Raw genomic sequence first — 26,847 nt, 5'->3', positions numbered from 1 at the left:
CTAATGCTTTTTTTTTTCCTTATATTTTTCCCCATGGTTTTTGTTTTGTTTTGTTTTCTGACATTGATCTGTAATATCTAGACAATCTTGAGATACCTCTGTATAATTTCACTGCGCTCTTCTTTTTGATTTGTGATTTTTTGTATGTCTTGAGTATTTGTGATAGCTTTGTTTTATGTATGAATGTGCTACAGTGAGAAAATTAAGCAAGTTATTTCCTGCTCATTTTCCTTTTCAGTTATTTTTTCCGTTAGCCTTGCTTTGCTCTTGTTCCTTGAGACCTTGTGGATCCACCATTCCCAGCCCATTCTGTTGCCCCTCCCACCACCAGGAAAAGACGCTGTGTTTGTTTTGGTCCTGATTACATTTGCCGATATCTTTTTTGATTTCCACTTTACTTTCAATGTTTTTCATTCACATCAAAGATGATGAGACAGAGTCAACAGAAACATCTGTCCTGAAAAGCCACCTGGTTAATGAAGTTCCTGTCTTAGCAAGTCCGGACTTGCTCTCTGAAGTTTCTGAGATGAAACAAGATTTGATCAAAATGACGGCCATCTTGACCACAGATGTGTCTGATAAGGCAGGTTCTATCAAAGTGAAGGAGTTGGCAAAGGCTGCTGAAGAAGAGCCAGGCGAACCCTTTGAAATTGTAGAGAGAGTTAAAGAGGACTTAGAGAAAGTGAATGCAATCCTGAGAAGTGGGACCTGCATGAAGGATGAAGGCAGAGTGCAGAGTTCTCAGTCCGAGCGGGAGCTAGAAGAGGAATGGGTCCTTGTCAGAGATGAGGAAATCCAAGAGGCCAAGCAACATGCACCCATAGAAATAACTGAACATCCATGTGTAGAGGTCAGAGTAGACAGGGAGACCAAGGCCAAAGCAGAGAAGGACTCCACTGGGCTAGTCAACTACCTTACAGATGACCTAAACTCATACACCTATCCTCATGAAAAGAAGCCGACAACAGCTCAAGAAAAGTCAGCGGAGACAAGTCAGGCTTCAGGTCCCGGCAAAAGCTCTGAGAATAATAAAGGGAAAGCTGAACAGAGTTCCCAGAAACAGCCCAAGCCAGGCCTGGCCATAAAGAAGCCAGTACGGAGGAAACTAAAAGACAAGCAGAAACAAAAAGAGGAAAGTTCCCAAGGCAGCGAAGAAAAGACCGACCTTAAGAAAGGTAGTTCGGAGGAGTCAGTAGATGAAGACCGAGGCCTGGCCCCTGAGCCTCTTCCCACTGCCAAGGCAACTTCTCCTCTGATAGAAGAGACCCCTATTGGTTCCATAAAGGACAAAGTGAAGGCCCTTCAGAAGCGAGTAGAAGATGAACAGAAAGGTCGAAGCAAGCTGCCAGTCAGAGTCAAAGGCAAAGAGGATGTGCCAAAAAAGACCACGCCCAGGACACACCCAGCCGTGTCGCCCTCTTCAAAGTCATCACCTTCCTCTAAAACAGGACACTCTTCCCTTTCTTCCTCTGCAAAAACTGAAAGGCCCTCACCAGTGTCACCATCAAGCAAAACTGAGAAACACTCACCTGTGTCGCCCTCGGCAAAACCAGAACGCCATTCACCAGTATCGTCGGGTAAACCCGAGAAGCATTCACCTGGTTCTCCCTCGACCAAAAATGAAAGACATTCCCCTGTGTCGTCTGTAAAAACAGAACGACACACACCTGTGTCACCATCGGGCAAAACAGACAAACGTCCATCAGCACCGTCATCTGGAAGAACAGAGAAGCATCCTCCAGTGTCACCTGGGAGAACAGAAAAACGCCTGCCCGTTTCACCTTCTGCGAGAACCTCGGAGAAGCAGGCGCCTGCTTCTGCCACTGGACGAAGTGAAAAGCACCTGCCTGTGTCACCTGGCAAGACAGAAAAGCAGCCGCCTGTATCTCCCACCTCCAAAACAGAAAGAATTGAGGAAACTATGTCTGTCCGGGAGTTGATGAAAGCATTCCAGTCAGGTCAGGACCCATCCAAACACAAAACAGGGCTCTTTGAGCACAAATCAGTAAAGCAAAAGCAGTCACAAGACAAAAGTAAAGGTCGGGTAGACAAAGAAAAGGGGCATACAGCAACACAGAGAGAAACCCACAGAGTAGAAAACCAGACAGCCAAGCGTAGCCAGAGGTTTCAGGTGACAGGAGTTATGGAATCCAGACGGTTCCGATCTTCCACTATCACCGTTGGGCTCAGGATGGAAGATCCAGTTAGAGAAAAGTTTGAGAAAACCCCCATCATTAAAACACCCGAGGCAGTCCCATCAGTGGTGACAGAAGAAAGTCATCGGGGGAGTGAGATCCCCCAAGAAAAGATGGCAGATGAGCAGGGAGACATGGATCTCCAGATCAGCCCAGACAGGAAAACCTCCACTGACTTTTCTGCCGTCATCAAGCAAGAGTTAGAAGACAATGACAAATACCAGCAGTTCCGCCTCACTGAGGAGACAGAAAAGGCTCAGATTCACTTAGACCAGGTGATCACGAGTCCGTTCAACACAACGTTCCCACTCGATTACATGAAGGACGAGTTCCTTCCTGCTCTGTCTTTACAAAGTGGTGCTTTAGGTGACAGCTCTGAAAGCCTGAAACAGGACGTGGTAGCAGGCTCGCCTTGTGGCAGCCTCATGGAAGGCACCCCCCAGATCAGTTCAGAAGAGAGCTACAAGCATGAGGGCCTTGCAGAAACTCCTGAGACAAGCCCAGAGAGTCTTTCTTTTTCACCAAAGAAAAGTGAGGAACAAATTGGAGAGACCAAGGAAACCACCAAATTAGAAACACCCATAGAAGAAGTTCATTCAGAAAATGAGCTTCCTGTAACTAAAGACACTCCTGATCATTCAGAAGGTGCTGGGGTCACTGGGGTTTCAGAGCCCTCTATGGAGCATTTTCAGAAAGAGGTCACCCAAGACCAAGACGCTCCCAAAGATGCATGCTCCAAACAAGATGGCTGCCCTGGCAGCCACAGTGTATCGTTAGCAAAGGAAACATGCCAGGCGTTTACCGAGAAAGGGTCCTGTGATGAAAGGCAGCTCCCGTTGGTTAGTTCAGCTAATAAAACACAACCAGAAGGTGAAACTCAGGAATCCTTAACTCCCTCAGAGGTAGCAAAAGCCTCATCACCATCTGATACTTCTGTGAAGACGGTGGAGGCAACAGAACCAAAGCCCCAGGGTGTCATCAGAAGTCCCCAAGGGCTAGAACTTCCCCTCCCTAGCCGGGATAGTGAGGTCCTCAGCCCGATGGCCGATGAATCATTAGCAGTCAGCCACAAAGACTCTCTGGAAGCCAGCCCTGTGCTAGAAGATAACTCCTCACACAAAACTCCTGATTCTTTGGAACCAAGTCCCCTGAAAGAGTCCCCTTGCAGGGACTCCCTTGAAAGCAGCCCAGTTGAGCCGAAAATGAAGGCAGGAATTCTCCCAAGTCACTTTCCTCTCCCTGCAGCCATTGCCAAAACCGATCTTGTCACCGAGGTGGCTTCCGTGCGTTCTCGGCTGCTCCGAGACCCCGATGGCAGTGCTGAGGACGACAGCTTAGAGCAGACATCACTCATGGAGAGCTCAGGGAAAAGCCCCCTCTCCCCTGACACTCCCAGCTCTGAAGAAGTTAGCTATGAGGTCACACCCAAACCTTCAGATCCCAGTACACCCAAACCAGCTGTGATTCACGAGTGTGCAGAAGAGGATGACTCTGAAAATGGGGAGAGAAAGAGGTTCACACCGGAAGAGGAAATGTTCAAAATGGTAACCAAAATTAAAACGTTTGACGAGCTTGAGCAGGAAGCCAAGCAGAAAAGGGATTACAAAAAAGAGCCCCGGCAGGATGGATCCTCTTCAGCCTCGGACCCTGACGCTGACTGCCCAACAGAAGTGGAAGAACAGAAGCCAGTGGGGAGTGTGGGTGATGACAGCGAGGTCCCTGTCCTGGTGACTTCGGAGAGCAGAAAGGCTTCTTCCTCCTCTGAAAGTGAACCTGAGCTGACACAACTGAGTAAAGGTACTGACTCAGGACTTCTGACGGAGCCAGTTATTCGAGTACAACCTCCATCTCCCCTCCCATCCAGCATAGACTCTAATTCCAGCCCTGAAGAAGTGCAGTTCCAGCCTATAGTTTCCAAACAATACACGTTCAAAATGAATGAGGAGAGTCACGAAGAGCCAGGTAATTCAGAAGAAGACAAAGGTTGTGATTCAGCTGAAGACAGTCAGACTACTCAGACTCGTTCTACTGATGGTCCCGAGATGTCTTATAATGATGACCTGAACCCAGCCGTTAATCAGTCAGAAACCTGTGATGGCCATGGCTGTGAGGCAGTGAGTCCTAGCAACTCGGCTACCCTTGACTCCCTAGGAGTTCAGAGTTCAGTATGTAATGGTGTTGGGGAGCAGATGCCCATTGACGAAGAGTCACTAGCTCTCCAGGATACTGGTGAAAATGACCCAGAAGGAAAAGAGCTTGATCCTCCTGGAGTGGACTCTACACGAGCAGATTTTCCAAGTGAGAGCTCTTCCTTGTCCTCTTGGTCGCATTGTGTTGTAGCTGAAGGAAAGGAATCAGAGAAAGACATGCCCTCCCCATCCTCCCCTGTAAAAGCAGAGGTCACAATAACTGACCAGACTTTAGAGAGCACGTCAGAGGACTGTCCCCCTCAAGATTCATCTACTCCAACTCACACAGATAGGTTGGCCATGGACGTTCCATTGTCTGATTTACCTGCGACTGATGAAAATTCTGATCCTCAGATCACCAGCCCTTATGAAAACGTCCCTTCCTCCTCATTTTTCTCTTGTGAGGACAACGAAATCCAAACAGATACCTGTCACGCCACAGTTGTCCGTTCACCTGAAGTGTATTCTGTTGTCATCAGATCCTCTGCCGAGGATGTCATAGTGACAAACTCCTGCAATAGGGAAGATTCTAATTGTGAGAGGCACGACCTAGAAACTGAAACCGAACAAAAAAGTACCTTGTGGGGAATGCAGTCGGATAGGCCTTCCTTGTCTGCAGCACACACTGCACCGAACACCCCAGCAATCACTGGACAGCAAGTGAGCAAAGTCATCATCACAAGAACGGATGTGGATTCTGACTCCTGGAGTGAAATCCGTGAAGATGATGAAGCCTTTGAGGCCCGAGTGAAGGAGGAAGAACAGAAGATATTTGGGTTGATGGTAGACAGACAGTCACAGGGTACCACTCCTGATACCACTCCTGCTAGGACCCCAACTGAAGAGGGGACCCCAACAAGTGAACAGAATCCATTCCTTTTTCAGGAAGGAAAATTGTTTGAGATGACCCGAAGCGGTGCTATTGATATGACCAAAAGGTCCTATGCAGATGAAAGTTTGCACTTTTTCCAAATCGGTCAAGAATCCAATGAAGAGACTATCTCTGAAGACTTGAAGGAAGGGACCACTGGGGCTGAGCCTTCACAGATGGAGACAACAAGTGAGTCATTGGAATGCTCCGAATCCAAAGAAGCAATGGACGATGAGGGAGAATTACTTCCTGATGACGTGAGTGAGGAAATAGAGGAATCACCTGCCTCAGATGCTAACCTTGATTCCCAACAGATGATTTCAGCTTCCACGGAAGCACTTGCAAAAGAGGCTGTCTCCACAGTGGACGAGGAACCCCTCACTGTGCAATCGAGTGATGTACCTTCTCCAAGCACCACGAAGCAGATATCACGTCCAACCTTCCCTGGGCCTGTTGCTCAGTTGGACTTTTCCACAGTCACTAGGTCTGTTTACTCAGAGCGGGATGATGAGTCCCCAGACTCTTCTCCAGAGGAACAGAGGTCTGTGATTGAGATCCCTACTGCACCCATGGAAAATGTGCCTTCTGATGAAAGCAAATCCAAATCTTCTGTAGGGACTCTTCCTACTTCAGTCCCAACACCTCCATCTGCAGAGGACGAGAGTGCATTTTCTGATGATTTCCCATCTGGTCTGGATGAGGAAAGTAAGGAGGAGGAAGCAAAACCAAAGTCCAAAATCCCCGTCAAAGCACCCGCCCAAAGAACTGAGTGGCAGCTCTCCCATCCAGATATCTCTCTCCAGAAGACAGCTGTTCCCCAGGGACAAGACATGCTAAGCAGGGCACCAGATGGTAGAAGCAAATCTGAATCCGATGCCAGTGCCCTAGATGCTAAGACCAAATGCCCAGTAAAAGCCAGAAGTTACATTGAGACAGAGACAGAGAGCAGGGAGAGGGCAGAGGGGTTTGAGTCTGAGTCAGAAGAAGGGAGCACAAAACCAAAGCCACTTGCATCCCGGCTGCCCGTAAAGAGCAGAAGCACCCCGTCTTCCAGCAGGGCAGGCATGAGCCCCACAAAAGAGAGTAGGGAGCACTTCTTTGACCTTTACAGGAACTCCATAGAGTTCTTTGAGGAGATTAGTGATGAGGCTTCCAAGTTAGTGGACAGGCTCACACAGTCAGAAAGGGAGCAGGAACCACCCTCAGATGATGAAAGTAGTAGTGCCCTGGAAGTGTCAGTCATTGAGAATCTGCCACCTGTTGAGACTGAGCACTCAGTTCCTGAGGACATCTTTGACACAAGGCCAATTTGGGATGAGTCCATTGAGACTATGATTGAACGCATCCCTGATGAAAATGGCCATTGCCGAGCTGAAGGTATTTGCCAGCCACTGGGATTCCCTGTGCTACGCATGTCATAAATTTGATGGAGGTTTTATTTTTGTAATGTTTGTTTTATTTTGTGATTTGTGTCTTATTTTCTTTAAGCTTTCTGTAGTGGTTAATGTGTTTGTGTAAGCCCTTTGTGTTTTGTGCTTTTTCTGTATACTCTTGTCTATGAAACAATCTCAAGATTGAGTAATGAGAATGCTTATCAAAAACATAAACATAACCAAGCAACGGGGGACCTTGCCTTTCCTTAGCTGCTGCACGTAAAGCCATACCAGCTTTGAGTTTTGTTGTTCTGAAGTTTCAGTCTTAGCCTCGAGTTCCATATGTTCCACACGTGAACATATGGGCTTCACACCACAAGGATTCCTTGTTCTAATTTCTTGTTTTTATGTACTTTGAATAATTGGCGCATTCGATTTTGTCATGGTTAGGAAGCGCTTTACTTGAAATTATCACTCACATCCTGAAATTCTAATGACTGTGGGTCTGTTTTTTCAATTTGGCGAGGTCGGCTTTCAGACACCCATTATAACCAAATTCGCCAGACAAACCCGATGTAAAAAATCCACTTTCCATTTATGAAGTAGATGGACAGTGAACGTGTTCGGATGTGATTCAGCAGACAACAAAATCTCAAACTTTGCACGATGTGAGGGAATGATGGCTCTGTAAAAAAGTAAAAGGAAACCATGGTGGCTTTGAGAGGTAACCTGCCGGCTTCCACTATCTCTAAATGAAGACTTATTCCTAAACAAGGGTGACATAAAATCTCCCGTGCTTCCATCGGTTCCCAGTCGTTAGGAGGGGACTGGATGAATTCTAATTTGTGAGTGAGCACTATGTGAGTTTCCTCAGGACCAAGCAGCCAGAAGCATTGCCTCAGACGAAAATATCGCACCATCACGGTATTGAAAAATACAAATGCCTTTATCCTGTCTTCTTTCACGGTCATTGGGACAGTGCTGTTCCTGGCCACGAATACATCCAGGTTTAAGATAATAGTTAGTGCTTCCTCTCAGTCAGGATCTGTTGGTGACTGACACCTCCACAGGCATTATTAGTAGGAGGTCCCAACCAGTTACTCTACTTCTATATCCCATTTGTGATTTCTCTGGTGTATCATGTGCAAAAGGAATGTGCTTTGGTGGGTGGTTTTTTTTTCCCCCAAAAATATTAAGTCTTGAGATAACTAGACATTTTGTTGTGTTACTAGTCTTCATTAAAGGGATATGAAAGCAGATGGTTTCCACAAATGACCACATGGGGTTCATTCCCCCATTCAGCCCCAGAAATCAGAAAACACACCACCTCGTATTACCTACACCGTGATAGCTAATCTGTGCAACTCTCAGATATTTGGTCAAGTGACTTCCTTTCTTGGATGATCAGCACTATGGTGCCCCTCCTGTCCCAGATACTCTTTGGCCATTCTGTTTTTGACCTTCTGTAGATGCCCAAGATGAACAGGAACGGATAGAAGAAAGGCTGGCCTACATCGCTGATCACCTTGGCTTCAGCTGGACAGGTAATTGGGGTGACCCAGCTTTTCTACACAATCAGCCAGCTAAAGATCTTCCCCCGCCCCTTTCATTTTTCTTGAGGAAGACTATAAAGAATAGTGCAAAGAAAAATTTATGAGTTGAAAAATCTGACTGCAACAGCTAATGGTGAAGCCTGAGCCGAGGGTTCTCAACAGTTCTAGAGTTTAGAATGTGAGATTTGAAGACTTTGAAAATAAACCCATTCACCCAACCCCTTCTCTATAGACATCTAAGTTTGGGAAAGATGGACAGGTTTCAAACATTCTTAGATTCAGTGTTCATAATCTTTTGTGTTTTTTGGTTTCCTGAGACAGTTTCTTAGTCTATAGCCGAGGCCAACCTGGAACTTACTATGTCACTTAAGCTGGCCTAAACTCGTGGCTATCCCCCTTGTCCCACTTCTGGGAACTCGAGTGTGAGAGACCATGCTTGGCAATTTCCATAACATTTGAGATTTCACCAGAGATGCTTCTTTTTAATGTTTGATGTCAGGAGTCTTCATAGTAAATAGTGCTAACATGTACTCTGGGTGAATGTTAAAACACACAGGAATGAGCTGTTGCACTGAGTTCTTTTTTGGAGGAAGGAATGTTGAAGTGTAGGATGTATGTTTAGTAATTCATTCAGAAAAGGTGAATTCTAATATCCATACTGTTATTTACAAGTCATGAATTATACATTTACAATCTATCTTTATCTGCCTGTGACTTATGATTAGGCAGCATTGTAGCCTAGCTTGCTCTCATATTTACTATTTTTAATTCTGGTTTGGTTTCTTATGTATCACTTGGATATGCTTCCCTGAGACAAACAGTGTGAAGTTTCTATTATTCTGTGTTTGTTAAATATTTGGCAGTGAGTAAGTATCTATCCTCAAAGATGATTGATAATTTTGAATAAATGACCCGGAGCAGTAGGAATAGCCATTTTCTCACTTTTGGTAATTTTAGAATAGTATTGAAATACTCACCAGATGTTTGCTTGAGGGATTTAGGGGAGAGAACGATACCCTAGTCGCCCTGATTGGCATTTTAGATAGGAATTGTTTTCCTTGAATGTATATGTATCCATACACATATTAAATGTGTTAAGTACAAAAACGTTAGCAAAATGTAAACCTTATAGCCAAGCAGAACAAAAGAAAAGGAAATGAAAATAAATCTCTGAAATAGAATTACCAGATCAAGGATAATTTTTAAAATTTTTTAATTATAGTTTATTCAGGTAGATAATAGAAGTCATTGCTTTTACACACAAATGCACACTTACATATTAGAGTAATATGCATAAGCATAAGGAATTCATGTAGAATGTTAGTAGTAGAATAAGGAAAGTTTGTAGGAGATACATTTGAGACAGGGTTTCTCTAGGTAGCTCTGGCCATCCTGGGACTCACTGTGTAAACTAGGCTCACCTTGCGTCTGCCTCCCAAGTGCTGGGATTCAAGGTGTGCACCACTACACCCAGCTAAGGAAACTTGTTGACTTCTACCCTACACCACTTTAATGTTTCCCAGACCATACTTCATGAACATTAAGTCAAGAAAAAGGTGTACCTGATCACTGTAAGTTAGCTAGCAACTGGTGTTTGCATTCATTTCCAGAAATGGGGTGTGTAGGAGTAAAAAAAAAATCCATAAAAGGGAAATGTTCTTTTTCTCCTGTTTTCATTCATGTATTTTTCATTATCTTGATTCACATTTTACCATCGCCCCTTCACCCTTACTACTTCTACAATGGCAGTAGTCAATTCTACACCCATTGGGGTGGGGGCGGAGTGTGAGCAAGAGTGAGAGAGAGGTAGTTAGTGCTAGTATATCAGAGGCATGTATGAGTCACTTCTAACCCAAATTGCTCATAGCAGCACAAGACCTTGTACATCACTTGTACATGGTGAAGCAAGCTGCGGAGACTCAAACCTGAGTTCAATGTGTTGACAATGTAGCTTTTTGTTGTTGTCCTAGAATTAGCAAGAGAACTGGATTTCACCGAGGAGCAAATTCACCAAATTCGAATTGAGAACCCCAACTCCCTTCAAGACCAGAGCCACGCCCTGCTCAAGTACTGGCTGGAGAGGGATGGCAAGCATGCCACGGGTAGGTGGAAGAGCGCTAAGGCCGAGGTGCTAGATTAAGGTGAAAATGAACCACCTAATGATCCCATTCTTACAAAATCAGTAAGATAAACTGTCAAAGGCCACCCATTTTAATAACCACAGTGAGTGAAGGAGAACAGGCTGCTGTCATTTTTAGAATACTCTTGTTCCATGAGAAATCTTGCACAGTATGCTCATGGGTATGCTGACTACTTGACAGTGATATGAGCACCAGCTGCTAATAGCAGGTTAACTGGGACCTCGCAGCTTCTAAGCACTGGTTAGTGGGCACAGCTGTGCAGTTCTAACTATTTGTGAGTAGTGTATTGCCTCAGTGCATGGCTCCATTGCTCTCTACTGATTTAGGCATGTGGGGGAGGGGAATCAAATAAACACTCCATACGGTGACTCATACTTTATATTATGACCCTGTGCAAACAACGGGAAATGAGATAAACCACAGCTGCTGCAAAGCTTCAGCCTTCCTTTCATGTCTCTGAGAAGATCTTCTTTCAAATCTCTTACTGTTTGTTTGATTTTTTTTTCTTCTGTCCACATTCTTCTTAAGCAGCATTGGCAAATTTAGCAAATGGAAGCAGAATGATGTTTGATTAAACTTTAAAAAAAGATAACCAGCAAATATCTTTTAGTATAAACATGTTCTACACTCCATTAGAGATATAGTTAAAGTCTTTGTTTTTACCTAGAATCCAGTCTGGGCTATGTCCTGTGTCTTATCTGGCAACCATGTGCTTGGCATTTATAGTGTGCAGGCTCCATGCATCACTTTTTGCCTCTATTTGCAAAGGTCCTAGTTAGGTTTTGCCAGGTTCTTATGTGAATGCTGAGAGATTAATAAGGCAACTGAATGAAATAGATCCTAAAACGAGTACACCTCAGAAGTAAGGAATACCTTTTCTCTAATGTCTCAGAAACCATCCTCATCGAATGCCTCACCAAGATCAACAGGATGGACATTGTACATCTCCTGGAGACCAACACAGAACCCCTCCAGGAGCGCATGGGCCACAGCTATGCAGAAATGGAGCAGACCATTGCACTGGACCACAGTGAAGGTCGAGTGATGTTTCTTGGGGATGGGGTAATATGGAAGCTGAACCTACTGGCGCCATTTTTTTTAAAGGCAACAGACTACAGCCTTTGGTGATGATGTGTTTGTTTACATGACTGCAGTTTCCCTCTCTCTCCATTGGGTGGCACCTCTATTCATTCCTCACTGTTTCCCCACCCCCCACCCCCATAGGTATCCCCTCCAGTCCCTCTTCCTCAATTCCTTGGGGGAACACTTCTGATACTGACATATCTTTTTTATCTACTTTAACCACCAGTTTTTATGTTTTGCGCCAAAACGTCATATCCACTGGCTGTGCGGTTTCTAAGCACTACAAGACTAAGCACCACGCTTCCTTCTTTAGGAATTCAGACCCACTGGGGCCTTTGGCCACTGGCTCTGCCACATTTAAGGATTAATTTATACTGAATGTACTCTCTCTTGTTTTTAGTCTGTTCCTCCTCCCCCATTCTTTGCGAACTGTTACTTCTTGCCTTTCCCTCTCTGATGTGTGCTTTCACTTTTTCTTCAAATCCTCAACATTTCTCTTCTGTTTATGTAGTCCCACCTGATGGGTGCTCTTCACATGTTCTAGAAACGTAGGATTATTAGGAAATCTCCACACGTCTACATCCATAAACTCTACAAAATGAGGTGTCTGAGCATATACGCTCTCCCTTCCTGCCCTCCCACAATATACTAAATCCCATTGTTTGCTGAAGGGATTGCTTCTTGTTTTGGGCTGAACTTCATTCATCCTTTCTTAACCAAGCACTTCACTCCTGTAAGCGCCCATTTGGCTCTTATAATTGGAACTATGTCCAATGCCATCGTGATGCACTTTAAATTAAGAGTCCTGTCCTGTAAAGGAAAACAAAACAAACAGCTCTCTGGCCCTGTGTAGCTCCCTCTCTCTGGCTGCTTTGTTTCTCTGTCCTTTTCGTAGGAAACCTCTTCAGGAAAGAGGCTGGGATGTCCCTTTCTTCTTCTCTCCTCCTGATACCTCTTTATGCCACCAGTCCATCTTGTGAAACACAGTAATTATTTCCCCATCACCAAGCCCCCAGTGTTCAAATTCCTTCACACCTTGGTAGCATTTGACAAAAATAATTAATCTCTTTTTTTTTTTAACCCCATCTTGTTTGCATTCTTCATCTTTTTTCCGTGACATCTCCCCTCCCTGTCCCCTGATAGATCTCTCAGTGACTTGCCTTTGCTCTCAAGGTAATGAAATTCCTTAAGTTCTACACATAAGAGTGTCTACATAAAAAGGACTGAACATAAGGTGGTATGGTTTCTTTTTACCACTTGGACCCTATGATTTCAGTGTCCCAGGAGATGCCTGTTTATCATTAGGGCTGCTCTAGAAACTTTAGCCCTGAAGAAGTGGTCCCACAATTCAACGTGGCCCCTGTGGCCCCATCACCATGCCTCCTTCCTCATTACTCCTTCCTTAGGCACCTCAAGGTGATCAGCACACTAAAGTCAGGGGCAGCATCTTGCTAATCTTTCTAAGAAGTGGTCCTATAGCAGCAGGTCTAGAGCATAGAATTTCTTACCAAATATACTCTAATATAAGTGACACCCACGAATATTTTCAACTGTTCTCTCCTGCAGGGTTTTCAGTACTTCAAGAGGAGCTCTGTGCTGCCCAGCACAAAAAAAGAGAGGAGCAAGTGGCTTCCAAAGAAAGCGAGTCCAGCGACCACCCACCCGTGGTCTCTGAAGAGGACATTTCTGTTGGTTATTCCACATTTCAGGATTACACCCCCAAAACAGAAGGGGGCAGTCCAGCAGCAGCACTATCTCCCCAAACGCACCAGGAGCCAGAACAACAAGATTTCTCAGGGAAAATGCAAGACCAGCAGGAATACTAGTGAGTTTTAGAAGAAAGTCTATTAAGTGCAGCTCCAAAGAAAGAGCAGCTGTCACAGGGAGAGCAGTTCCAATGAAGGAGAAAGGTCTACTCACAGGGACCAATGTGCAACTACAAGCTGCGTTGTAGAAAAACTGAAACAGTCAAGATACCTAATTGTGAAGTGTGGTGTAGCACCTTCCTATGGGAGCCAGCTCCCAGTTCTGTGACCCTGGACAATCCCAAAGTGCCCTAAGTCTCTGTTTCCACATCTAGATATCATGATAATTATACCCACATTATTTAACAGAGTCAGAGGCCAAAGACAGGCCCATGACTTATCTTTGCAGTGCACTCCTTGAAGACCATCACTGCTTGTAGGATTGTTGTTTCTCATTGGACCGCTTCCACATGATACCATGGCTGCATTGGAGCTTGAACAGTGATGATGTAGGAAAAGCAGCACTATTTGAGCAAAGCTGTGTAGCGTCTAAGCACAAACACATCAGTGCAGTATAAATTGTGCACACAGGATGCAGTGCAGAATGTAAGAGGCAGGCTAGGGTAAGAGGAAGGATAGGGAGGCATTGTTTGCTGGTAAGAGCCTGAGGGCATCATTCAGCTCAGAGCTTTACCTAGTAAAGGACAGAGAGAGCTGCCCAAGGGATACTGTTTGTCCAGGAAGACAAAGCAGGTCAGGAGAAACAACCTTAGTGTGCTAAGGGCTCACGACCCAGGAACTTCCATCAAAATTGAGTGAATTTTGTTCTCTGGTCACTGAAAGATGAGAAGAGGGAAACATGAGGTGATTTCTTCCTCTTGAGCACCCTCTTCTGCCACTTTCCCATAGAGTGCAAGACAGAGCATGCAGAAAAGGTTTAAAAAGTATACAAAGAGAGAAATATAGAAAGGAAAATGTAGGAAGACCAAGGCCACCAGAGGGGCATTCATGGCACTTGTTATCTGTGGCAGGACAGAAAAGTGCTGATACAAACCAAGGAGCAGAAAAGGTGAAGCACATTTTTATTTAGAAACTGAGGTTTTAGCCAAGTGCGGTGGTTATCCTGGAACTCAGGGAGGTAGAGGCAGCCAGATATCGGTGAGTTCAAGGCTAGCCTAGTCTAGAAAGGGAGTCCAGGACAGCTAAGGGTACACAGAGACACCCTGTCTTGAAAAAACAAAAAACCAAACCAAAAAAAAAAAAAAAAGAAAGAAAGAAAGAAAGAAAGGAAAGAAAAGAAAAAAGAAAGAAAAAGAAAAAGGCTATGTAGCAATTACACAAAATGGCTAGGAAGCATCAGTGTCAACAGATCCTTCCATCAAATAATAGATAGACAATTATATGTTCTTCTATATGTATTTACATGTTAACACAGCTTTATTAAATTCTAACTTTCTTGCTTGCTTTAAAAGCTTTATAAAGCTTTGTTACATAAAACTATTTTTTAATATTTATCTATTTGTGTATGTGTGTGACACACACATATGCATACTATCTTGGCTAATACAAAGACAATTTTCATTTCCTCTTACAAATTTTTTGAATTGTAAATTGACTTTTTTTATTCCAGTGTAACAACACCAGGGACAGAAGGGGCTGAGACTCAGAAGGCCACAGCCATTCCTGGCTCTCTCTGTAAGACTCCCGAGGACATCAGTACCCCTCCTGAGGAAGCAAAGCCTTGTCTCCAGACTCCGGTGACTAGCGAACGTGGTTCTCCCATTGTGCAAGAACCCGAGGAGGCTTCGGAGCCCAAACAGGAGCATTCCCCAAGGAAAACCAGCCTGGTGATAGTGGAGTCAGCGGATGACCAGCCTCCGGTCTTTGAAAGACTTGATGGTGATGAGGCTTTCCAAAAGGTCGGGCTTTCCTTTCTTGGTGTGCCCTCCCTCACTTGTGACAAAGTTACAACGCTTTCTGGCTTCTCTTTCTTCTTCCTCTTCTTCCTCCTCCTCCTTCTCTTCCTCTTCTTCTTCCTCCTCCTCCTCCTCTTCTTCCTCTTCCTCTTCTGCTTTCTTCTTTTCTTTTTTCTTCTTCTTTTCTCCTTATCCTCCTCCTTTTCTTCTATTCTTTTTCTTTTCTTTTTCACTTTAAAACAAAAAGGGCTTATCATATAAGTTAACCCCCAAGTTTGACAGTCTGAGAGCTGGTAAATCTAGAGGCAATGGTACACAGTTCCAATGTTAGCTGTTGTATGTACTGGGAGCCCAAATTTCATCACGGGGAATCCATCTGCTAAGGAAAATGAACACTGTAGTAAGACAACAATATAGGACAGCTCTGAAAAATTACTAGAGTCGTGTGTGATGGTAGAAGTGGTGCTGAGCAAATCTACTGCCAGTCTGCCAGTGTGATGCTTGGCCCGAGGGACTTCTGCATTCTATGCAGATGAGTGCTTGCATTGGTACATCTGGGATAGTTGGTGCCCAAACTTAGCTCAGTGCAAAAAGTATAATTCTGTTTAGTTGGAGGGGGGTGGGGGATTGAGTTTGTGTGTGTATCTACAGTGCATATGTGGAGATCAAAGCTGGTCCTTTCCTGCCCCCTTGTGGAGTGTGGAGACCCAGCTTATCACATCTGCCCAAAAGCGCCTCTTCCTGATGAGCCATCTTGTCAGTGCAATTTTCAAGTTAGAGTTTCTCAGATTGGTTTTAGTAATAACTTAGAAAACCAAAATTATGCCTCAACTTGTTGACATCTTTTATTTGTCCAAATGCCTGCCAGTGACATGAGAGAGTACATCCTTTGTCGTTAAATGAGTCTTAACATTGTAAGCAGAGGGCAGGCCATTTTAAGAGAGGCTTTTAAGCCACAGAGTCTCAAAATGTGGCCTAGGTAGTCTACTTACACACCTCATCTTTAATGGGGGAGTTTGTTCCTCTTCAGAACTTCTCCCCCTGAAGAAGTCCAGAGAATAGAGTGAGCAAATGCCTGTGTTTTAAATGACTTCCTTGCTAACCCACACATAAAAGGGGTGAGAGTGTGTTAAACTGAATGTATTTTTTATTATATTAGAAATTATTTCCTTTTTTCTGAAGAAAGGGGAAGAGCTTTAAGAAACATTTTATTTTTTTAAAATGTCTTTTAAAAATATAAAAGTTTCTGACCATATTTCTAGGCAGTAGGTTCCTGATTGAATTTAATGTATAATTTATTTTTTAATTTGTATATTTTTCTTTCAAATAGAAGGTTGTGGGACTATAATTTGGGTAGTTTGAGACACAGTAAACAATTGAGTGTATTCTTTCCCTTTTAAAAAAAAAGTCTCTTCAAGCTAAGCCTGGTAGTCCATACGCGTCATCCCAGTACTTTGAAGACTGAGGCAGGAAGATCATACATTTAAAGCCACCTGGGATACAGCATAGCGAGATTTTGTTAGAAACTTGGAAGAGAAGAAGGGAGGGAGGGAGGAGCAAAGAGGAAAGAAGGAGAGAGAAGGGGAAAAAAGGAAAGGAATCATGGTCATCAGGAAAATCGACTGCTTATGACTCCTAAGGCATATTTTCTGATCTAAAATTATTTTTCTAGCCTCATCTCTGGGTTTTCATCAAACTCATAAATTAGAGTAGTGTCTTGGCTTCTCTGAAGAAACAAGCATAATATTATCCAAAGCCTACAGCTTTCAATGCCAGGGAATGTACGATTCACTAATACCTCCCAGAAATTTGACTTACTGCAGAAAGCTCCAGCACAGATATGAGCTATGTTGTGTAGGGGATAAGAGTTCTGTGTCTGGTCAAGACTGGCCCATACGTCACAAGTGTTGACTGTGTTACTTAGGTCCTATGTTTTTACATGGATTTTACTAGCGGTTTTAAGAACAAGGACTCAAGTGGGAAGGATGTCTCTTTGGGACTAGTTTTTGACAGATGGCTTTTCAATGGTTCTCAGGTTGTAGAATTCCATTATGAGTCTGGAAACAATAAAACCACATAGTTATTGAGACTTGAGACCACCACACATTTATTTCTTCCCCTGATGACTTTTCCACCAACATCTCCCTGCATCAAATTTCAGAATATGATGTGGGCAAACACAAACACAGACACGAGTAGTAAAGTCTTTCACTAGCAAATTAAGCAAAATGATGCAGCCACATGTGGTGACAAACTCTTGTAAGCCCAGCATTCAGGAGTTTGGGGCAGGATGCTACCTCCAGCCAGGGTGGTCTATGGAGTGAGATCCTAGCTCAAAAATTTTTTAATTAAAATGTTTAAAATTAAAAACAAAACCAATGACTATTACATGCTTCCACTAGGAGCTATCAGAGGAATTAGGGGAGCTGGAGGCCAGCTCTGATGAGGAGGCCATGGTAACTACCAGGGTTGTCCGCCGGAGAGTGATTATCCAGGTACCTGCTTACTGCACGTTGGGACAGCTCTGTCCTTCACTAATAGAGACCTGGAACAACCAAGGCTGAGCATGCTCCCTAGGTAGTGCATGTGTGGAAAGCAGCTCCCACTGCCTGTCTCCTTTGTAAGGGGATATGACGCCAAGGATGTCTGCAGCCTTCCTCCTAGAGCCAGCGCCCAGAAGAAAATTGGGCCCCTTGGGTCCCAGCTGCCTCTCCTCTCGCTTATTTGCAAATCTCGCACACGTTATTTGATTACGTTTTATCTAACTTTGGTGAGATTCTCCTGAGCATGGTTTTTTTTTTTTTAATCTACCTGCTTCATTTTTTTTTTTTTAATTAATCAAACTGACAGGATTTTGCGTATCAGCAGTATCTCAAGACATGGCCCCTGGTTTTCTAACATTCCTCACATTAAAAATACTTGGATGTAGATCCTCAGGAGAGGATGTGATCCACCTCAATAACAACACTTTTCTCCCACATAGGGAGATGATATGCCTGACATACCCCCAGAGACTGTCACAGAAGAAGAATATGTTGACGAGAACGGACACACCGTGGTGAGGAAGGTACTGGCTGCTGGTTCTGTTCAGGGCCAGTCTCCCCTCTCCTGTTCAAATGGGGTCACTAATGTGGCGCCATAACTCAAAACTAAGATAGCTGCATAAAATGTGTTTCAGGTTACCCGGAAAATCATTAGGCGGTACGTATCGTCTGACGGCATAGAGAAGGAGGAGATCACCATGCAGGGAACGCCACAGGAGCCTGTCAGTATTGAGGACGGGGACAGCTATTCCAAAGTGATAAAGCGCGTGGTATTGAAGAGTGACACCCAGCAGTCAGAGGTGAGGCCACCTCGCTCCGCAGAGCTCCTTGGCCAGAGAAAGACAAAACACAGACACAAGCGCGCTAGTGGCTAGTTCCCACTGAATCTCCATTTTTTAAAAATATATTTTATTAATTTATTCATATTACATCTCAATGGTTATCCCATCCCTTGCATCCTCCCATTCCTCCCTCCCTCCCATTTTCCCCTTACTCCCTTGCCCTATGACTGTGTATGAGAGGGACCTCCTCCCCCTGTGTATGCTCATAGGGTCTCAAGTCTCTCCTTGGTTTTTACATGGCCATTGTACTCATTGTTCCTGTTTGGTTCTTTTCACTTCTGTGTTGTTCTTAACTCACAGCTGATTACAATAGGAGTCTAAATTCACATTTTAAGAGGATAAAATCCCATTTTTCTGGCCAGGCACATGCCGTGAAGGGATGATGTCAAGCGTGTGTCAGTGCTTGGCCCCCACAGGCACACCAGCCTCCCAAAGGTCACTTTAGACCTGTGTTTGATTCTCAAATGTGTGCATTTCAGGGTCTTAAACTTATGATCTGAAAGTGATTTGTAATGTATCCCTTTCTGTATACCGTTCCTGTTTGAAGGCCTGAGACCACCACACACACTGACACACAATTTGAAATTCTTCCTGTTCCATGTTCATCCATATCTTCTAATCACGTGATTATAGACATGAGGCTAACTAGTCACCTACTTTGATTTCTCTTAGCTTTCAGCCTCTCCCTTCAGGGGCTGACTTTATCTTCATGTTGCAAAAGAAATAGCTTAATTGTAGGGAAGAGATCAAGCCTAGGTTGCAAATCTACATTGCACCTGTCATCCTTCTAGAAATATGGCTGATAAGCTTTTATTCAAATGACCTAGTAACTGGCTCAGTGCTGTAGTGATACACACTTAACTAGACCAATTGATAGGACTTGTTCCTAATCACTCGTTTTATTTTTGTTTGTGTGATTGTTTTAAGAAGGCCAGTATTGCACCATTCCCCCCCCCCACACACACACACACACAGCACAGAATATGTCATTATTTGCTTCATGTTGCCAGTTTGGAATTGTCTTGTCCTGTGTCCTTCATTCATTAGGTGACTTTGTCTGAACCCAGCATTTTGTCCAGTACCTCACAGTTTCAGGCTGAACCAGTAGAAGGCCGTAAAGTCAGCAAAGTTGTTAAAACAACAGTGGTACGTGGAGAGAGGATGGAGAAAAGCCTGGGGGATGCTAGCTTAGCCACTGACCTTCCTTCAGCCAAAGATGACTTTGAAGAGGTACAGATGCATTGCTTCATTTTGTGTTTGTTTTCCTCTGATGTGCACTTAATGGTTGCTTTGTGTTCAAAAAGAAAATCATTTGTCACCACGTCATTTCATACCCAAATCCATGGAAGGTGTTAGGACCATTCAAAAGACTAGATGTCTTTCTTAAACAATTAGTGTAGTTAAATTAATCATTCCTCAAGCAATGGTACTCAGTCATGTCACCCAAATTAAAAATGCAGACTGCTAAGAATCATTCCTGCTGAGGTATGATCAGAGTCTACAGGGCTGGGGCCTGATTTTCTATGACTGTTAAAGTTACAAAGCCAGATATGGTGTCTTAGGCTTGTAACACTGGCACTGATGTGCTAAGGCAGGATATCACAAGTTCAAAACTAGCTTATGCTACAAAATGAGTTTAGGCTAGCCTGACTTCTTAGTGGTATGTTGTCTCAAAAAACAAAACAACAAAAAAGTAAATATATAATAGTTGAAGAATTTATCCTAGGTTCCCTGTTAATAATACAAAAATGCAAATATGATAGAACTTATCTTTGTTAGCTGATATCCTCAATGATGAGCATTAAAGAAAATTAGATTTATTCTAATTTAAAAAGAGTTTGATTCAAAACAGTTAAGAAATAGGTCTTTAGTGTCAGAGCCACAGACTCTTACTATGATTACAGACTGTAGGAATTCTCAAAAAAAAAAAAAAAAGATCCAGGTTTGTGAGCTAATTTGAGTCTACATAAACCAGCTTAGAATTTGAAAGTAGGCCTGGCGAGATGGCTTATTGGTCAAGAGCACCGGATGTTCTCCCAGAGGATCTGAGTTCAATTTCCAGCACCCACATGCTAGCTCACAACTGTCTATAACTCCAGTTTGAGGTGATTTGTCACCCTCACAGAAACATAAATGTAGGCAAAACACTAATCCACATAAAAATTAAAATTCTTTAAAAATACAACAACAACAAGAAAGACTTTGAAAGCAAAGAACATAAGCAGTTATAAAACTGGTAGGACATAAAGACTGTTATATGCTTAGATTAAATATTCATCCTCTGTGAGTGAAATACATTGGACCTGATTGTAGGATGCGGCCTTTGATTTCTCTGGGGCATTATCAATATGCAGTGATAGCAGTAGGTACTATACCATCTCAGTCCTCAAGTGTATCTGCTCTAAGTGATGACAGACAGACAGACAGACAGACACAAATACCTATAAAATATTTTTACTGTTGAAACCTTTTTAAGTTAAATGCCATACTCTGTGGTCTCTACTACACCTACTCACAGTGGCTGAGGGTGCAGCTGTATTTTAGGGTGCCTGCCTGGCCCCCACAAAAAGTCCTGGGTTCAAACCCAAAGTGCTAGGTCAACAATATAATATTAATAAGAGTATTAACAACCACATCAAAGTAACATATTTAAAGTTGCATAGTAAAAGCCAACATTCCTGAAATACATTGTTTTCTACATCTGACTTCTTGGATGTTCAAAGGCTGAATTCTCCAAGTTGGACACTGGACCCTAGTCCTGGTTTTCTCTCTGATCGTGTCATTTGTCATTCACATCCCTACAATCAGAAGGAGTGTGGCAAAACAAGGGGAAAAAAGTTAAAGTCAGTCAGTAGAGATGTTAGAAGCTTTCGACAAGTAGTATGAAAATATCTGTGACACAAATGAAATTTTAAGGGCATTATTACTTAAAACTCAATACTCATAAGAGCTAGAGTTGTTATTTGCCCCATCCAATGCTTCTTTCCATATCACCAGAGTTAGAAAAGTAGTAGACTGTTTTAAAGTGTGTGATCCATGAGTCTAGTCTTGTTTTCTCTTCTTCTTACCTCAGGCTTTGGGTTACACGGGTAGCCACTTGAAAGTCCACTTCCCCAGTTTAGTAGAGAATGAAATCACGAAGGAGGATGGATCAATAATTAAGAGGTTTGGGTCAGCATGGGTTGATGCTTTGCCAACTAACATGAGACAATTGGCTTCTAATGTTGGAAAAGAAGGGCAGTGCTCTGTCATGTATGAGAACGCACATATCAGGCATGGGCGTGTCAGTGTGTTGCCCCTAGAACGTCCACTGGTGCTTTCAAATGAATACAGCGACATGGTGATGCTGGGACATTTGTTTATACAGTTTGACTTTCTGGGTTCACGCAAGTTGCCTATGTAGTCAAGCAGGTGGGGAACACCACTGTGCTGATAGATTTGGAGATCCTATAAAGAGAAATCTAACCAATGGCACACTGATTAACTTGACAACTAACCATATCCAGTCTTGGTCTGTTATGGCTTTGGATAGCACCTGCTTTTCTCTGCTAACAAGTTTCATGACTGTGTGACTGGCAAGAAGTAAGAGCATAAGTATAATGCCCGGGACGCTGACTGCACTGAGTACTTCTGAAAGCACCTTTAGTCAGAGCATGTGCAAGTAGCAATCAGCCTTTTCCGCGTGTGTCAAAGGGTGTTGGCAGTGAGGCACAGTGAGCTGCCTGCCCCATTGCAAATTTGATGCCTGAGCTGGCCATCCCTTCTGCATCTACTCTCATTTCTTTGGTCCTCAGGCGCCATTGTAAGCATCAGTACTCACACAGACTTCTCAGTTTCTCAGGGAAGGATACAATGGGAATCCAAGTTATTGTGCTTTTCTTCTCATTGAAAAGAGCAGTAAGATTGTCATTTATAGTATTCCACAAGGCTATTTTAGGTTTCTGGAACGTGATAATTAAAAGAACAAAATTAAAGGTTCTGTCACAATCCCGCCCTCTGCTCAAATGTGAGAAACGCTAGCAGCTATGAATTTAGAAGAAGATAATTGCTCTCCTAGAACTCTTAAATGCCATATGAATTAAGTATAAAACGCTTCTTCTGTTCTGAACGGTGAACTCTTTTGTCCAATTATTCAGACAAAACTATACAACACCCCTTGCAAACCCTGCCATTCCGGGATTGTTGGATTGGAATAGATTTGGAGAGCAGTTGACTCATTGTCTCCTTATAGTGGTGGACACAAAACTGAGGAGAGGGACGGGTGCCTTGCCTTCACCCTGCTAGTCAGTGTGACGCTCCATGGTGCACAGCACTTAAGTTCATACATGTATCATACGCATATATCTGTAGAAAACTTTCAAAAAATGATCTAGGCTGTAGGCCTGCCCCCTGACACCCGAGCTGTGGAGGCTAGGATATAGAAAGGGGCAGGTATTTGCCTTCTGTGGGGTAAAAAGGGCAGCAGTGACTGGGAACAGCCAGACATATACAAAGTGATCGCAATCACAGTGATCAAATTTGGGCATTTGGTCCAGAGGAAAACATTTAGATATGGCATCAAATGAAGAACATAATGTATGTAATATCTAACACAGTAAGAGAGACTTGAGGGAGAGGGGAAAGGAAGCACCAATATCCAAAGGAAAGCTGCAAGTACTTTGGCTAAAGTAAATTTTTTTTAGAATTCAGAATCATCCCAGTGCCTTGGTCAGAACTGTAGCTTCTAAGCCCTGGGAATCTATAAGGAAAATTCTGACCCTTCTCCATTTTGTTGGATTTGAAGTTCCATGACTTCCCAGTTATGGACTCAGGCTCAGAAATCCTGGATGCTTATCTACCACTTTTAAAAAAATTAACGTGAGGGAGTGTTATTTAAATCCTCTAATGTCAGTTTTTTTTATAACTATAGATAGTGCATAAAATACATTCAACACATCTCTGCAGTTGAAGCATTATTTTCACAAGTAGAAGATGAGAAGAACAGAGAAAGAACAAATTGCAATGTCATTTTCAAGTGGGGACTCTAAGAAAATAATAGCATGAAATAAAATAGTAAGTTACAGCATCTTTTACTAAGGCACCCCAGGCCTGAGGAGACAGTGGAGGAAGCAGCCTGCTGACTGTCAGGGTGAGATGCCCAGAACAAGTTAAGCACATGGTGGTCCTGAGGATACGATGGGAGGATCAGCTCTCAGGACTCATTTCTCTTTCCTTTCCCTCCCTTGCCGACTCCCAAGGAAGCTTCAGAGACCTTCTTGTTGGCAGTTTCTTTCTTATATACTGATAGAATAGTCCTGTTTTTAAAGATTTGAATCTCATGCAAACATTCTAGTAAAAACAAAAGTTGGGCAAAGTTCCAGTTGGGGGTAAGTGAGTGAATTTTAAATGATTTTTCGAGGTTGCCAGTGGTGCTTGTGGAATCATTATTTACAGTAAACAAGGCTTTTTCAGAGCAATGCAACTTAACCAAAATCTGAGTCATGGCCTGGTTTCTCTTAGAGAAAATAAAATGAAGGCATTAGTATCCTCTGCTAGACGTGCTTCTGAAAGGTTAAAAAAAAAATCAGTACATCTTGTTCCAAAAAACACCTTTTAAAGCTTTGTGAGTCATTCCCAATAGGAGATCCTCATTTATGAGAACATGCCTGTCCACCTGTTGTCGTTAAGCTAACAGGAAGAGATGTGGAAGTAAAACAGGAAGCACATCGGTACCCAGAGTGGAGAAAGAGTCTAATGATCTCTTCTGCTTCCTGTAGGACATCAATGAGTAAAGCCAGCACACAGAGGAGGGCTGTGGTGAAGGACCAGCAAGGGAAACACATCAACTTGGAGCACCTGGAGGATGTTCCCGGAGCACTAGACCAAGACGACCTCCAGCGAGATCTCCAGCAACTCCTTCGGCATTTCTGCAAGGAGAACACAAAGCAAGAGGCCAAATGAGGGGCTGCCCAGTTCTCACCAGAAACCACACACCCACTCCATATGCAACTTCCCATTTCCTCACAGGAGTGACTGGAAGTGGCCTAATTACTGGGATCCTGTGACATTTCCACTCTCAGCAAACACACAGCATTTTCTTTTGCTTCCTTCTCCCTGACCCTCTGTAACTATAAGCTAAATTGTGACCAAAGATAGCATCCTTCATTCCGGATGCTGTACCCACTATTTTGAGCATCTGTGCTAACCTGGGAACTGGCACCTCCATTGTTTGCTTCTGCACAAGCTCCACGGAAATCCGTTCGTCAGAAGAACTTCACCTGCAGACTTCTTCGAGTGACAAGGGAATCCCTCCAAGGATAGCCATGTATAATGTACATAGCCGAAATTCTCAGATGAACAACAGAGTAAAATTCAAACCACTGCCTGTCATAGTTACACTGGGCATCACGGAATAAACGCCTCTAGAAGTTGCTGCACAGTGATCAATTAAGACATTGCTAACACAATCGAAGGATAATACAGTTCTACGCAAGGAACACTTCAGACCTAGACATGTCCTTAGAACTTCCGGAATAGCCGTTGCTCCTGAAGATGGGATCACCGTCTTGACGAATGATCCCAAGGAGCAATCCCTAGTACTGGTCAGCCATCGCTGATGGCTCTCCGACTGCGACCCAGAGGGAGGGGAAGAAGGGAGCACAGGCAAGCAGATGAAAACGATGAGGAATTCTGGTGCTAGAAGCTGCACGGTGGTGTTCTAGCACCTTCAGGTGTTTTTGATTTGACACGTTGGCAGGGTATTTTAAAAGCTATAACTACTGTAGTTTTCCAGTGTTCATTGCTGCTTTAGCAAACCATGCTGTCTTACTGGTGGTACTTTCTTCTGGCCACTGCACTGTAGATAACTCATTGGAAACAAGATTTATGCACCACACAAAAGGTTAAATGCTGTCACCATGTTGGAGTGGTTTCTTCCCCGCCCCCCTTTTTTTCCCCAACCTAACTTCAGGTTTATCTCTTCTCTAATACCTGCATGTGAACATTAAACACACACACACACACACACACACACACACACACACACACACACACACACACCCCTTCTTATCACACTAATGGTTTTCACTCTGAGCTCTCACTTTCTTGCAACGTCTGCTCTTACATACGGGATTGAGAAACCCTTAGAAAATTTGTTTTTGATTAATTGTTCTGTTTATTTATTTGATACCCAGACACCCTTGGAAACTGAACTGCATTTGTGCAACTTTCTGTTTGTTTCAGAGAAGGAACAATGGCAGTCTGAGTGATCTCTGTGCCCTATGTCTAATCCCTCTAGTGGTGGAAGTTGTGTAGCATTTTAACATATACATATATATATATATTCACAAATATATTCATATAAACAGTATACGTTTTGAATCAGTTATTTGTTAAAGAAAGTATATTCAATGAAGATGAAATTAAAAAGAAAGAAAGAAAATAGTCTACCCTCCAGAGATTGACCTTTTTCCAATCCTGTCTGGCCTTTTCCTGTGTGCAGAACTGACTCATTGCTCGGAATGTCAAACACAAACATGACAAACAGCGGCACTTCATCCTTTAAAGTAACATTGCCAAGAGAGGAATTTTCCTGGGAGAGAGGTTTCCTATCAGCCAAATCTCCTGAGCCCCCAACACTGGCACTTTCTGGGGGTTGAGTAGAAACAAAGTATTCTTTGGCATCCAAACTGAGAGGCCGATGGCAACCCTTTTTGAGATATGCCATGGCCCTCTTGTCACACCTTCGCCGGAGCTCATGAAAAGCCTTTCTGTTGTGTTATTTGCACTGCAGATGATGTCCGTGTAGCAACATAATGGTTAGTCACTTTTTTCCGATTTTGATTTTTTTTTTTTTTTTGCTGTGTTATCAAAAAACTTGAATACTGTGAGAAGAAGTGAATTTTCAGTTGATGAATCAGCATCTTGTTCCCATGGTGATAACACTAATTGAATATATCTATGAGGGCATGTATTAGTTAATGGAAAACAATACAACACTAACAATACATAGCTGCAATTGTTGTACAATGGCTGATTTAACTAAATAAAATGTACAAGTGTTAAGTGTGGCAGCAGCACTGTGTCCTTCTTTGTGGCCAGTCTACAGCTTTAGGAGAATCAGAGTTTGTTGAATGAAGGAGACATGAAGCCAACAGAAATACACAAATTGCCTTTCTTTCTTATTATTTTATTTAGAAATCACTATTTCTATGAGCCCAGATGGTAGTATGCACTAGATCAACTCATCACAGCTCCAAGGAACTTGTATTGTTACTATTACTCAACTGGGGAAAACAAGAATATATTTTTATTTTGAGGATATCTAGTAAATGGAAAGTAGGAGCTTCTATGGACTTGGGGGACAGAGGAACTGGGTGATCCGATCAATAGCACAGGCAGCAAGGCCACAGGATTTG

At 43.2% G+C, this 26,847-nt stretch overlaps 1 protein-coding gene across 47 annotated transcripts in view; it reads left to right on the top strand.

Moving 5' to 3' along the window:
- The window catches only part of ANK2 (ankyrin 2), a 574,434-nt gene extending 547,940 nt beyond the window's left edge, over positions 1-26,494 (top strand). For 22 of the 47 annotated variants that reach the window (XM_084755428.1, XM_084755438.1, XM_084755444.1 and 19 more), the window contains 9 exons: positions 8,098-8,172; positions 10,152-10,283; positions 11,215-11,358; positions 12,972-13,230; positions 14,781-15,069; positions 18,050-18,133; positions 18,245-18,409; positions 19,499-19,681; positions 24,208-24,361. In XM_084755428.1, the coding sequence (XP_084611554.1) occupies positions 8,098-8,172; positions 10,152-10,283; positions 11,215-11,358; positions 12,972-13,230; positions 14,781-15,069; positions 18,050-18,133; positions 18,245-18,409; positions 19,499-19,681; positions 24,208-24,222 (1,346 nt within the window). In that variant the 3' untranslated portion in view covers positions 24,223-24,361. Of the gene's footprint in view, positions 1-425; positions 6,633-8,097; positions 8,173-10,151; positions 10,284-11,214; positions 11,359-12,971; positions 13,231-14,780; positions 15,070-17,468; positions 17,562-18,049; positions 18,134-18,244; positions 18,410-19,498; positions 19,682-21,524; positions 21,617-24,207 lie in introns of all 47 variants that reach the window. The other 25 variants (XM_084755450.1, XM_084755409.1, XM_084755449.1 and 22 more) reach the window with 5 other exon arrangements.
- Positions 26,495-26,847: the final 353 nt, after the last annotated feature.

The sequence above is a fragment of the Acomys minous genome (assembly GCF_964271855.1).
Source record: "Acomys minous genome assembly, chromosome: 14".
Taxonomy (NCBI): Eukaryota; Metazoa; Chordata; class Mammalia; order Rodentia; family Muridae; genus Acomys; species Acomys minous.
The sequence above is the reverse complement of the archived record's forward strand: the minus strand, read 5'-3'. Positions and strand labels throughout refer to the sequence as shown.